This window comes from Corythoichthys intestinalis, chromosome 12 (genome assembly GCF_030265065.1).
Source record: "Corythoichthys intestinalis isolate RoL2023-P3 chromosome 12, ASM3026506v1, whole genome shotgun sequence".
Taxonomy (NCBI): domain Eukaryota; kingdom Metazoa; phylum Chordata; class Actinopteri; order Syngnathiformes; family Syngnathidae; genus Corythoichthys; species Corythoichthys intestinalis.
The window spans coordinates 23,316,875-23,332,131 of record NC_080406.1 but is presented as its reverse complement, the minus strand read 5'-3'; the positions used below and the strand labels follow the sequence as shown (position 1 = coordinate 23,332,131).

At 37.8% G+C, this 15,257-nt stretch overlaps 1 protein-coding gene across 1 annotated transcript in view; it reads right to left on the bottom strand.

Annotated features, from left to right (window-relative positions):
• Positions 1–11,305, bottom strand: part of cers6 (ceramide synthase 6) — a 35,407-nt gene extending 24,102 nt beyond the window's left edge. Inside the window, exons 1-3 of the mRNA XM_057853256.1 lie at positions 10,885–11,305; positions 6,334–6,439; positions 6,113–6,243 (exon numbers count right to left, since the gene is read on the bottom strand). Of these exons, the coding sequence (XP_057709239.1) occupies positions 6,113–6,243; positions 6,334–6,439; positions 10,885–11,054 (407 nt within the window). The 5' untranslated portion in view covers positions 11,055–11,305. The remainder of the gene's footprint in view (positions 1–6,112; positions 6,244–6,333; positions 6,440–10,884) is intronic.
• Between the last annotated feature and the right edge of the window lie 3,952 nt (positions 11,306–15,257).

Here is a 15,257-nt window from a genome sequence, read left to right as displayed (position 1 = left end):
GTCGAGCACCGTCAATGGCAGCCTTAGAGTTATCTGAGATACTATTATGGTGGAACATTTTGGTAGCAACTTGTTGGTTCCTTTTTTTTTGTTTGTTTGTTTTTTTTCCAAAACATTTACACCTTTTTAAAACGATATCTCGATTCTTGGCAGGAGCATATCGATAACCTTTTGAAATACAAAGTATCACGATATATCACTGTTTCGATATTTTGTCCCACCCCTAATTCCTACTATAGAATAATAGATGTTATATAATTATAGCTAACATTAAATAGAAAACTAGCGACTCACATTCAAGGTTAGTAGAATGTAAAGATCATATAAAAAGGGCTTTGTATCTTGATGGGTAAATGGGCTTTCACTTGTAACATGGTTTTTCTTCCTTCAAGGTTCTCAAACTCTCTCCTCCTTCACCTATAAATGACGCAGCGTCAAGAGCAACTAAGGGTTCAGTATCTGGCTCAAGGACGCTTAAACATGGACAGAAAGGTTCAGGATGGAAACCACAAAAGATGAGCACATCATACAATGTATGAATGTGGCTGACTATAAAAGTTGATAATTTGCCTTGGTGGGGTCTGCATTCTGTTGAGACGAAGATTGAATGAGAGAATCATGACAATATAGAAGAGATATAAAAGCATTCTATTGCTCCTGTGTTTTACCACGATAAAAGGATGGACATTCTCCTAGAACTAAATCCCGACAACTTCCTATTAAATCTGGATATAAAAAGGCAATTTAAATTAGGGCAGAAAAACAACAACAACGCTATTTTAATAATCCATTAACCTTTCCCCCCAATTTATTGATGAATCACGGCCAGTATTCTGCTAAACTAACATCTGAAATATAGCAAAACAGACAAAGCTCAACTTCATCATCGTCTAACAAGTAAGACTGCTACATATGCGCAGATCGAAAAAAAAAAAAAATCTCGATTACTGACACAAAAAGAACGCTATCAGTCTGGAACAGCTCTGCACGTAGGCCTAATTAGGGCAAAATCTTTGCGGGAGGGAAGCTAACAAATGCCGACTGAGGAAGTACAGTATATTGTATTTATAACCAGTTATGCTTTGTGCAGAACATGTTTTTGAATCAGTTATGTTCAAAAGATCACAAATCCTGTAGCGTCCAGCAATGTAGAGCAAGAAATGGAGCTGTGGTGCGAATAGAAGCCTTGGGCAGAGCCAGAGATGCATCTCAGAGTGTCATGATTGGTTCACTGGTGTCAGACATGACTCCTCCCAACAGACTCATTTGTTGGCCTTTAATATCACACCGGTAAAGTACACAGTATCTCATCTCCCTGATGGCAATGAGCCACGCTGCAGATTAGCCGCTTCTGTTACAGCCGGAATGGCTTTGTTGGTTCAGAAAAGTGTCAAGATTTAAGGCATTATGCAGCTTAGAGTACTTTGCAAACGTGTCAAGCCAACCATAAGTGACCCTAAATAACTACTTGACATTATGTTTTTTTAAGAGTACAATCATAAAATAAAAAACTTTCAGCAATAGACATGTACCGATTACCGGTTTCAAGGTAAAAAAAAAATTGCAGAAGGCCGCGGTTTAGAAGAGGGGGGCCAACCGACATGTAAAACATGTTTGCGGAGGGTGGCTGCCGAGGGGGCAATACCTCCAATATGATTTCGAATTTATACAAAATTAAAGGTTAGTAAACACTGTCGTTAACATTTCCCAACAGATATGTGAGTTTACTCCAGCGTGTTTAGTGTGTCTAGCGGTGGTAAAACATGCGTTTGTTTTTTTTTACCTCTCTGTCAATTGTCTGTGTTAGGAAAGGGAGTGCGTGTGTAATATAAATAGAGCTGAAACGAATACTCGAGCAAATCGAGTTTAAAAACTGATCCGAGTAATTTTATTCACCTCGAGGAATCGTTTAATTTTGCCAGCTCTAAGCAGCACGTTTTGCCCGGACTACTTTTAATGTGGGACAACGCGCTGACGTCACGTGCGTAGAGGAAGACGCAATAAAAAAATACCTTTCTGCAGCCGACAGCCATTACAAACTGCGCCGACGTTGCTAAAAACTACGCCCGCATGTTGCTACGGTGGTAGCAGCCTAGCAGGTAGCGTCTGATGCGTGCCATAGGTATCACATGTACGTAGGACTAGATGCGAAATGACCAACTCGGCGGCGTAAATAAAACAGCCGCCATCTTAAAGCAGTACAGTTCTCGGGGCTCAAAAATAAGATTAACGTTACTTTCACTCGCTCACGTAACGTTATCCCTGCAGAGGGCTAGGTTTCTATTCATGATGACCACTGTCGATGCGTGGCTAACTCTTACATACAGGCTTTATTTAATCTGTGAAATCAGCGCTGTAGAGTGATTAGGGTGTAAAATAAAAACATAATAATGCTAACTTTCAATTTTAGCTCAGTAGTCATTGCTGGATAAAACACCAAGTAGCACACGGGCCTAATGTGCTCCAATACAGCACAACATTTATTTTGAAAACTGCAAAAACTCAAAATCCTATCAGGACTTACAGTTTAGACTAACTTAAAACTTAACTAGAACTTATAGCTTGACACAAGTGAAAATTCAATTGAAACACGTAGGAAAAACACCTAACTTTTAGGTCATGTGTGTTTTCAAGCGTAATGACATTTTTAGGTAAGAAATATATATACAGTGCCTTGCAAAAGTATTCGGCCCCCTTGAACCTTGCAACCTTTCGCCACATTTCAGGCTTCAAACATAAAGATATAAAATTTTAATTTTTTGTCAAGAATCAACAACAAGTGGGACACAATCGTGAAGTGGAACCAAATTTATTGGTTAATTTAAACTTTTTTAACAAATAAAAAACTGAAAAGTGGGGCGTGCAATATTATTCGGCCCCCTTGCGTTAATACTTTGTAGCACCACCTTTTGCTCCAATTACAGCTGCAAGTCGCTTGGGGTATGTTTCTATCAGTTTTGCACATCAAGAGACTGACATTCTTGCCCATTCTTCCTTGCAAAACAGGTCGAGCTCAGTGAGGTTGGATGGATAGTGTTTGTGAACAGCAGTCTTCAGCTCTTTCCACAGATTCTCGATTGGATTCAGGTCTGGACTTTGACTCGGCCATTCTAACACCTGGATACGTTTATTTTTTAACCATTCCATTGTAGATTTCGCTTTATGTTTTGGATCATTGTCCTGTTGGAAGATAAATCTCCGTCCCAGTCTCAGGTCTTGTGCAGATACCAACAGGTTTTCTTCCAGAATGTTCCTGTATTTGGCTGCATCCATCTTCCTGTCAATTTTAACCATCTTCCCTGTCCCTGCTGAAGAAAAGCAGGCCCGAACCATGATGCTGCCACCACCATGTTTGACAGTGGGGATGGTGTGTTCAGGGTGATGAGCTGTGTTGCTTTTACGCCAAACATATCGTTTTGCATTGTGGCCAAAAAGTTCAATTTTGGTTTCATCTGACCAGAGCACCTTCTTCCACATGTTTGGTGTGTCTCCCAGGTGGCTTGTGGCAAACTTTAAACGAGACTTTTTATGGATATCTTTGAGAAATGGCTTTCTTCTTGCCACTCTTCCATAAAGGCCAGATTTGTGCAGTGTACGACTGATTGTTGTCCTATGGACAGACTCTCCCACCTCAGCTGTAGATCTCTGCAGTTCATCCAGAGTGATCATGGGCCTCTTGGCTGCATCTCTGATCAGTTTTCTCCTTGTTTGAGAAGAAAGTTTGGAAGGACGGCCGGGTCTTGGTAGATTTGCAGTGGTCTGATGCTCCTTCCATTTCAATATGATGGCTTGCACAGTGCTCGTTGAGATGTTTAAAGCTTGGGAAATCTTTTTGTATCCAAATCCGGCTTTAAACTTCTCCACAACAGTATCTTGGACCTGCCTGGTGTGTTCCTTGGTTTTCATAATGCTCTCTGCACTTTAAACAGAACCCTGAGACTATCACAGAGCAGGTGCATTTATACGGAGACTTGATTACACACAGGTGGATTCTATTTATCATCATCGGTCATTTAGGACAACATTGGATCATTCAGAGATCCTCACTGAACTTCTGGAGTGAGTTTGCTGCACTGAAAGTAAAGGGGCCGAATAATATTGCACGCCCCACTTTTCAGTTTTTTATTTGTTAAAAAAGGTTAAATTATCCAATAAATGTTGTTCCACTTCACGATTGTGTCCCACTTGTTGTTGATTCTTGACAAAAAAATTAAATTTCACATCTTTATGTTTGAAGCCTGAAATGTGGCGAAAGGTTGCAAGATTCAAGGGGGCCGAATACTTTTGCAAGGCACTGTATATATATATATATATATATATATATATATATATATATATATATATATATATATAATTTTTTTAATAAGATCTAAAAGTTTTTGGAGTGAAAGCAGTGAATCTGTCTTTTTTTTAGTCACATTTGAGAAGAAATTGTTGGCTGTTTTCAACAATGTACATCGAAAATAAAGACATTGATTGACTGAAAATGGTTCAATATTACATAAAATGTCTTGTTTTCTCATCTATATGTATAATTGCTCTTTACCTAAAAAAAAAAAAAAAAAAAGTTTTATCCGATTACTCGATTAATCGAGAGAATTTTCAGTCGATTACTCGATTACTAAAATATTCGATAGCTGCAGCCCTAAATATAAATATTAAAGATGCATGATAATATCGGTTACCAATAATTATCGGCCGATAATGGCAATTATGACATTACACCGATAATCCAGACTTTACAAAATTCAACCGATAATGCAATCCGATAATTATATACAGTACTTGATTAAGCCTCCAAATGTGCGCAATCGACACAAATTTGTCCAATTCGGTGCCAGCGCCTCAAGCCCTCCTAAAGGCAGTTTTGTGCAATGAAGCCTTTACTTTGTAAGTATTATTAATATTAATTAACTAATATACATTGTTTAGATGTTGAAATGTAATGAAATGAAATGTAATGTGTACATTTAATGTGGTAAAAGTAGCAATAAATACTATTTTTGCATAGTAACATTTGCTCCTGTGTATAATTTAAAATTGTATATATATATCTTTTAATAAAATTATCGGCTCCACATTATCGGTTGTCGGCTGGAAAGTGGAGCAAATTATTGGTTATCGGTATTGGTTGAAAAATGCATTATCGTGCATCATTAGTTAACATGATACGAGTCATACACACATGCTTTTTATGGAAAATAATTCAGTTATTTTTGTTCTGATAGTAAAAATGTTGAGCTATAGCTGTAGGTTTCGGCTCACCTAAAGGACTGCATTTATTTTTATTTTATTTAAAATATATATATATATTTTTTAAAATGTTATTTTAACTTAACATTATACTTATGTTCCAATTTGCTAATATGTTTTGGATTTTTTTAACCCACATATCTCAAAGTAACACATTTTAGAGCTGTAATTGCAATACCATAATACCGTGAATCTGTGAAATTTTGGCTTAAGGTTATCATACCGTCAGATTCTCATACCGACACATGCCTATTCAGTAAATATACTATTTACCCGTAATATGAATTATTGTGTGTGACGTCCCTGCATATACTACAATATTATTAGTCATAGAAAACAGTGAAAGGTATCATAGAAAGTCTTCAAAGACAGCAATTCACTAAAAACAACATGAAACCCCCCAAAAAACTAAAATGAAAACAAGATCAAGGCTCCAGCTCACCCGTTAGTCTGAACAAGTTAAGCCCTTGAAAACAATAGAATGACAAGTTAACCAAGGCCTTTTGCACCCCTAATCTAAAAACGGAAATTTCTGAGAAAAGCATTGCCAAAAATGCCAAATCCTAGTTTGTTGAAAAGAAACATGCACAGTGCTTTCAGTAATTAAACCAATTTTCATTGTTAAAATAGTGTGTTGTTTGTCTTTAAATTAAACCATTGGAGGCACAAAAATGATTGTTGACTGCTGTACTGTGCTGAAAAAAATGATTATGTTAACGATTAAGGGATTTCTAATAGACTTTCAACACATTGTCAGTAAATACAAAAACCTTTTAGTCGTTTTTCAATGACAATTTTATACTTCATCGTTATACTTTTAAATGGCATGATGCTACATTCATTTGAAATATTGCCTTACATGCTTTCGCAGAAACGTGCTAGAGTGCTAGGTTTCTCTTGGTTGCGCCTTTGTCGGAACCAGCGCTGAATAGTTCGGACATCCCAATCGAGCTGCTTGGACAATCCTTCCAGCCTTTTTTCATCTGGGTGCTAGTTACACAAGAAATGTTAGGCGCTTTAGATGGAGCACAGATCAGTTTTAGCCTAGTATTGACAAATATGCCATTGGACGAGCATTACCTTGGTAATAGCAGTGAAAACCTTCTCCAAGATAGCATTTGGCTGAGCTTTTTGTGGCCCGTTGGCTTGTATTTTCAGCCCCACTGCACATGGCCTTGCAACGAACCTGAAACGGAAGAAGAAAGGATAGGGTTAGTCACGATAAACAGTCTTATATGATTCAGTCATTTGCCAATTTTTATATTAACTGAGATTTTCAAAATTTCATCACAAATCGGAAGAGACCAGCTCAGTCGCTAAGTACAGAGAAACTACAGACACCCCTGAGGTCATACAATTTGATATTCATATTCAGTAAGGTCATGGGTAGGTTGAATCGAATGCCAGCTGACTGGCCAAGAGGCAGTGTACACCGTGGGTGATCGCCACGCAATCATCAGACAAACATTGATAAGCATTCACACCAATGCGCAATTCAGAGCACTGACATCAGGCATTTTTGTCACCTATTTGTCAACTACAGTGATCCCTCGCTACTTCAAGCTTCAAACTTCGCGCCCTCAATCCATCGCAGATTTTTTTTTTTAATTAAAAAAAATTAAAAAATAAATACAGATGAGCCATCCTGAGCTGATCTTATTCTCCCTCCTGCTACTCTTTGTTGGTAGGGCAGTGCACAATAGTTGCTTATTAAACCTGACGATGATTGACAGACGTTTGATATTTGATCTTGCCACAGAAGCCTGGAAGCTGAAGCTCCTAAGTGACGCATGTGTTAATCATCGTTTGACTTGTTAAACAGTTGCTGTGGCAACTCGTTGTGTGTAAGTGGGCAGCGTGAGCAGATTTAAGTGGACTCATTCGATGAAGCATTTAATAATGACAAGCATTCTTCTACTTTTTCTTAATTCTGTGGGACAGTAACATGTTTGAAACTTATCATTATTATATTTGAAGTGCTTGAAAACCATTTATTAATATATATACTAGTCCTTCTCAAAAAATTAGCATATTGTGATAAAGTTTGTTATTTTCTGCAGTGTACTGATAAACATTAGACTTTCATATATTTTAGATTCATTACACACAACTGAAGTAGTTCAGGCCTTTTATTGTTTTAATATTGATGATTTTGGCAAAAAAGTCAAGAAAAACCAAAAATCCCTATCTAAAAAAATTTGCATATTTCATCCGACCAATACAAAAAAGTGTTTTTTAATACAAAAAAGGTCGACCTTCAATTAATTGTATCAGCTATGCACTCAATACTTGGTCGGGAATCCTTTTGCAGAAATGACTGCTTTAATACGGCGTGGGATGGAGGCAATCGGCCTGTGGCAATGCTAAGGCGTTATAGAGGCCCAGGATGCTTCTATAGCGGCCTTAAGCTCATCCACAGTGTTGGGTTTGGTGTCTCTCAACTTCCTCTTCACAATATCCCACATATTCTCTATGGGGTTCAGGTCAGGAGAGTTGGCAGGCCAATTGAGCACAGTAATGCCATGGTCAGTAAACACATTTACCAGTGGTTTTGGCACTGTGAGCAGGTGCCAGGTCGTGCTGAAAAATGGAATCTTCATCTCCGTAAAGCTTTTCAGCAGAGCGAAGCATGAAGTGCTCCAAAATCTCCTGATAGCTCGCTGCATTGACCCTGCCCTTGATAAAACAAAGTAGACCAACACCAGCAGCTGACAATGCACCCCAGACCATCACTGACTGTAGGTACTTGACACTGGACATCAGGCATTTTGGTATTTCCTTTTCCCCAGTCTTCCTCCAAACTCTGGCACCTTGATTTCCGAATGACATGCAAATTTTACTTTTATCTGGAAAAAAGTACTTTGGACCACTGAGCAACAGTCCAGTGCTGCTTCTCTGTAGCCCAGGTCAGGCGCTTCTGTGGCTGTTTCAGGTTCAAAAGTGGCTTGACCTGGGGAATACGGCACCTGTAGCCCATTTCCAGCTCACGTCTGTGCACGGTGGCTCTGGATGTTTCTACTCCAGACTCAGTGTTTTCTGCCACACTTTTTCCTTCCCACCGAGCTGCCTTGATACAGCACTCTGGGAACAGCCTATTCGCTCAGAACTTTCTTTCTGTGTCTTAGTCTCTTGCTTGAGGGTGTCAATGATGGCCTTCTGGACAGCAGTCAGGACGGCAGTCTTGCCCATGATTGCGGTTTTGATTAATGAACCAGGCTGGGAGTTTTTGAAAGCCTCAGGAATCTTTCGCAGGGGTTTTGAGTTAATTTGTTGATTCAGATGATTAGGTTAGTAGCTTCTTTAGAGTACCTTTTCATGATATGCTAATTTTTTGAGATAGGGATTTCTGGGTTTTCTTGACTTTTTTTGCCCAAATCATCAATATTTAAACAATAAAAGGCTTGAACTACTTCAGTTGTGTGTAATGAATCTAAAATATATGAAAGTCTAATGTTTATCAGTACATTAGAGAAAATAATTAACTTTATCACAACATGCTATTTTTTTTTAGAAGGACCAGTATATCATAGACATCATAATGATATTGACGGGACATGGGGTGCGGGGCTGATTAATAGGGGGCCTATCTCCGACAAAGCTGACCCAGTTTTTCCGTTGAAAATTCTTGTGAATAAATGCTTAAATCCCTGAATTCTTTATAGATATGGACGTAAAAAAGTCTCGGTTCTTGGTTAAAAGCAAAGAAACCGGGCAGTTAGCATTTATTTTACGTAAATATGTTGAATGTGCTGCTACACTTTAAGCCACTGCGGCGCCGCCTTATCACAACAAGGAGTTTTTATGTTGAATTTTTTGTGAATAAATGCTCAAATCCCTGAATTCTTTATCGATATGGATGTAAAAAAAGTCTTGATTCTTTGTTAAAAGAGCAAAGAACTGGGCAGTTAGCATTTATTTAACGTAAATATGTCGAAAGTGCTGCTACACTTCTTTTGGAGCTTTTTGGCAACAAACACTCTAAGTGGGTCTGGCGTGCTACGAAAGATATGCATGCTGAAAAGCACCTCATACCCACTGTGAAGTATGGGGGTGGGTCAGTGATGCTGTGGGGCTGTTTCGCTTCCAAAGGCCTTGGGAACCTTGTTAGGGTGCATGGCATCATGAATGCTTTGAAATACCAGGACATTTTAAATCAAAATCTGTTGCCCTCTGCCCGAAAGCTGAAGATGGGTCATCACTGGGTCTTTCAGCAAGACAATGACCCTAAACATATGGCCAAATCTACACAGAAATGGTTCACCAGACTCAAAATCAAGCTCGTCCCATGGCCATCTCAGTCCCCAGACCTTGTTTTGTTGGTAAAAGGTGGTTGTACAAAGTATGAACACCAGGGGTGCTAATAATTGTGACACACATTATTTGATGTCAAAATTGTTTTCTTTATGTGGGATTTTTTCCCCACTGAATGAATGCACTTGTATTGAAGGTTGGATTTTTCTATTTTTTTTCCATTAAGGTCCCATATTATTTGAATTAAGAAAAAAATATATATTAGAATCTAAAAAACACATCTTTTTCAGGGGTGCCAATAATTATGGAGGGCACTGTACATAAAGTTTTTTTTTTTTTTTAATTATTATTATACTTTGGGGAAAAAACTGAAAAAGCATGTCTTATATGTATCCCTTTCCAATGCTAAATCTGAATAAATACATTGAACACACAAAACTATGATTATTTCTTTATTGGTGGGGGGCGCTAGTTTGCGGTTTTTCACTTATCGTGGCGGGTTCTGGTCCCCATTAACTGCAAAAAACGAGGGGTCACTGTATATTAACCATATTAACATCAAGTTATTACATAGCGACACTTTGAAAAATAATCACCTGCATCATTTTTAGGAAAAAATAACCATTTGGTTAACTGTGATTTTTACAAAAAAACCCTATTTTTTTTGTAAAAAAAAAATTTTTTTAAATGAATAAAATAAATAAATAAATAAATAAAGAGCTTGGGCATTTGGCACGGTATTGAGTGGGTAGCCCACTCGTCTCACAGTTCACTTGCCCTATAAAGGGTTAAACGAGGACCAAAAAGTACTAGCAAGCAAGTAGACAAGTGATTTGATTTAGAAGCCAAATAAATGCAAGGTAAATAAAAAAAAATGCACCAGGTAAGCAGAAAATTTATCTATCTAGCAATCGGCTAGAATCAAATTCAGATGATGCATGGACTAATTGCTAAATGGGTTTATAACGCACACCACAAGAGAGCACTTGCAACACTGAAAAGCAGACTGTCTTCTCATCTTTTGTATAATTAGAGTACTTTTGCAAAGGTAAATAACAACAATGCTCTTGAGGCCTTCCATTTGCATGGACATCATTGCTATAGCTGTGCAACACGAGACGTTGCAGTGTGCACACAATCAAACTGGAGCCTGTGGTCAACATTTTGCTTTGAAGGTGATATTTTAAACCAGACTACACAGCAAGTTGATGATGAGACAAGTAGTTGGAGCTCCAATGCGGCGCGTACGCTGCGGGCCTGCAGCAAGGATGAAGCAAGCCGGTGAGGGGGCTGGGGGGGGGGGCTTACCACAAGCCAAGGGTGCCATTGTTTAAAGTGGAAGAGGCAGCACTATCATCAGCAGTTAAGAAAAAGGCTCACCTTTCGAAGAGCAGCCGCACCATGAAGATGCAGAAGGCCAAAGGGCACGCCAGATAGAGGTCCTCGGCTTGCGGGAACGTCGCTTCGTCTGTGTTCTTCAAGTCAGCCCACGTTACGTTGTGGGGGAGCCAGAAGCGCTCGTTCCAGAACCACGCCAAGATACCGGCCATCTCTCCACGCCGACTGACTGATAGACACCAGTGATCCGATGAAGGTTGACGATAAGAACGAGATCACACTCGGTGGCTACTGCAGCTAACGATGTCGAAGATTGGCTGGCCGTCTGACTGACTGCCTGACTGACTGGTTGGTGCTGAATCGACGGCCGTCCGTGTCTGACAAGCTCCTCCAGTGTGGGGAAGTGGACCAAGCAGGCTCCTCGCTAGTGATTGGTGCGTTCAGATGTCACACAACAAACCAGGACGTGGTCGCTTGTTTTTGTCCCTCGACTAACCTACACAATGAATGAACCAATGGGTGTTTTATTACGCGTGCCTACTATCTATAACTCGATATTATTATTTGTGCATGATGCAACGAAAATTTCTGCATTTTCATCGTATTATTTATTCAGGCTTTTAGTACACTTGTGATGTAAAAGAAATAGTATATATTTTTTGTCATTATTTTCTAATGTCATTGAATCTTGGTAAACCATGACATCTATTGACTGATATATGTATTACAACCAAAGTGTTGCCTGCTGGGGAAAAAACGATGGAAAACAATATGGTGGTATTTCTGATTGTATTTCTAAACGGTATTTTAGAGTAACTTTCTCTTTTGGAGTAGAGGTTCAAATTACGCTGCGTTAGCGTTTCAGATCATTCATTCATTTGTTTCAGATTTTGTTTTATTTCCCCCCCCGATATGATATGCTCATAGTTAGATGGATATGCTCCAGCACCCCCGCGACTCTCGAGAGGATAAGCAGAATAGAAGATGAATGAATAAATTTAGATATGATCGAAGAAACACTCGACGCCAATACTCGTACTACAGTGAAAAAGATATTCATAATCGTGTTATATCGAGTACAGCAATATGCTTAATGGAAAATGAAATTCATCAATCCATTTTCCATAACACTTATATTAGTGGCAATCAAAACTACCTCAGAGCAGTTTGTAACCATCAGGTACCCTTGCGCAGACTAAAACGAGTCTGCCTGATAGTTAAAAATGTTTTTATTAAGATTACAAAGGACAGTTTAGGTTTTTTTTTTTTTTCTCTGTGAGGGGGGCGATGCTTGATAAAGATATATTGTACTTGGTTACTTGCTTAAAATGACTAATACACACGATAAAAATACTTGGATACGGGGAATAATATTTTTTCATCACAAAAGAAATATTTGTTCTGTCGACATTTCGACATTAGTCAGTGGGTGTCGCTGTGCACCGTTGTTTGTCCATCGTCAATAAAATAACGAAGAAGAAATCAAAGATGGCGACTTAACAAGAGAAAGGAAGCAATAAATTGAGAAATTAAAATCTTCAAAATAAAAACGAGACAAACAACAAGACGCTCTGACACAAAAGGATGGTATTCTATGTTTTTTTTTAAGCAATTTTAGACAGCGCTTACATTAGTATAGCATTTTGTGTAATAACTTTATCAAATGTGCTGAGTGTCTGACTACCTTACAAAATGCAATGCTGAAGACTATTGGAATATTACTGAATACAGAATTTTCTTCCAAAATTGAGTTTCTGACTAGCCACCGTTATTGTGTTTTAAACATTTAATACTACAAACCCCATCTCCTGTATTGACTTATTTTTACATTGTCTAATACATATATACACACACACACACACGCACGCACACACACACACACACACACACACACACACACACACACACACACACACACACACACACACACACATATATATATATATATATATAATGGCGGAAAACACAGACAAGACTGAAAAAGCAGTTTCTGCTCTTGCACTCCTCCTTAAAATAAACTGCTATATTTTAAGCCAAAAGAACTGTTGTGTTTGATAGAATGATATGTCTATATGCTGCCATAGCAGATTCATGGCGGATTAAGCCCCCAAACTATTTTTAATTTGTCCCTTTTACCCTGGAAAACCCCCGTTTACAGACGTTGCGCAACCGCTTTTGTTTCAACCCAGCCATAAAAAGAAGGTAAGTAATATAAATTAATTAAAATTTCTGTCATTTTTAACTTAGAATCAGTAATTGATGTCTAATATTTACTTTTTTTTCTTTTCTTTTTTTATTCATGCGCATATTTTAAACTTTTAAACAAATTACGTCACAATGAAAAAAATGGTGTGTGTAAAAAAAGTCATGGATATCTACCTCATAACTATCGATTAATTGTATTTTTTTGTTACTGTCGCATTTCCTCCAATATGTTAGATGATAAATAATCGATCCAAACAAAGAAAATTTGGAAAAAAAAAAAAAAAACTATAAAAGGGTCAACATATGAAAAAGAACAGCTCGACCACTCCTTGATGTCTGCGATTTCTGCATCGCGACCCTTGTTATATTACCATGTTTCACCCATAAAATCCCCCCAAAATCCAGCTGTGGCCATTCACATGTGTCTTGGCACTCGATGATACATGCTACATGGAGTTTTTCGATCGAAACAAGGTAAGTATGCGATAATATCTCGTTAAAATCATGGCATCTTTAATTCTGCTCTCGCGTGTTCTCACCTCCAGTTAGGGTTTTGCTGTTTAATTTTTTTTTTTTTTTAATGCCCTCCTGTTCAATTTTTAGTAAATAGAGATTTTAAGCTTTCCAATGATGTATCATACAGCCTATTGGGGGTCTCAGAGCGGAACTTCAAGTCACCTGAGTGTTTTCCGCTATATATTTTTCCTTTTATTCACATAAACGTGCAAACACATAATCATTCATTGTTCTCATACCACAATGTTTTTTTCTACTTTGTGAACACCGGAGACAAGTACTGTTTTGATTACAAGGAGTCTGTCATGTCCAAGGTCACTGATATGTCCAAATTTTCTTCACTGTAGTGTTTTTCCACTTTTTTTTTTTTTTTTTCATAGGTTTCCATAGGCTGGCTCTAGCCTGCTGACTGGTATAATGACAACTATGATCTGAGCTCGTAGGTTGGGGCTGATGAACTTGCGGGCACCTGCGTGGGGCTTTCTTGGACGTTTGTCCTGGCCATCCAGCTTTGAATTATTCTTTCCTTAAAAAATGTATTTGTCATAAGCAATCATTGCCTTCTTTTGCTGAATGTGTGTCATCATCTCCTGTTCATTAAGAGAATAATAGAATCATTGAAAAGAGAAAATCGACTTTTTCTTTTCACTAACAAAGGGAATGAGACTTGTCACATTGGTGTTCAAGAAATGTTTGTCAATAAATGATGTAAACAATTATGTCATGGTCCTGCCATGCCTTGCTAAGAGTCAGAGTCCTATTATTCAACTCGTACTACAAACATATATGACTGATATATTTACCTCAAGATAAATATGAAGTATTGCAAATTGAATCTTCCATTCTATTCTTTAGTTTCATTGTTATACTTAGGCCACTGTCTTCGTTTGAACCCATTGATTCCACATGCATACAGTAACATGATTCAATACAGTAAGTAAACGCTTTGAAGTAATAAGTCATTTTGAAAGATCTACATTTAAAATTTTTAATAATGCATGTTAAACAGCTGAGTTGGAAAAGTACTCATTGTAAGTTAAAAAAAAAAAAAAAAAAGTAAATTGTACAGACGCCTGAAATTTTAAGTGCTACTTAAGTCTAATTGAATGAATCGACAATACTTTTGCTGGAATTCATGCATGTGTACATGATTAGACAATGTTAAATAGACCCTGGAAGGGTCTATTTTGAATATGATAATTGTATAAAAAAATACAAATACATAAGTAAAGTTACACAGTATTTGTACTTTTTACTTCCCACTGCTGTTAAAGCTAAGGTGTTTAATCAATACTCCTTTTGGTAACAATGTAGGTGTAATTTGTTGCCTCCTACCATTACTCAATAGTTCAATCAGTACTTCTACAGGGTATCCGCGGGGTCTTTAAAAGTAAAAGTCTTAAATCCAATAATTAGAATTTAATGCCTTAAAATGTCTAGAATTCTCCTAAAATCTCATAAAACGTCTTAAAAATCTATTGACTTTTATTTAGAACACACATAAATTTCAGTGTCGCTTTTAAATGTTTCGATATTTGAAGATGCTATAACGTAACTACAAAGTGGAACTACCTGTGCTGCCCGGTCAGAATTGATCAAACACCACCAGCTGTTGCTGGGCGCGTGCAGTTGTGTGTTGACAGCTTAGTTAGCATAGCAACGGAGAAAACTATTTAGCAGAAATGAATTACAGT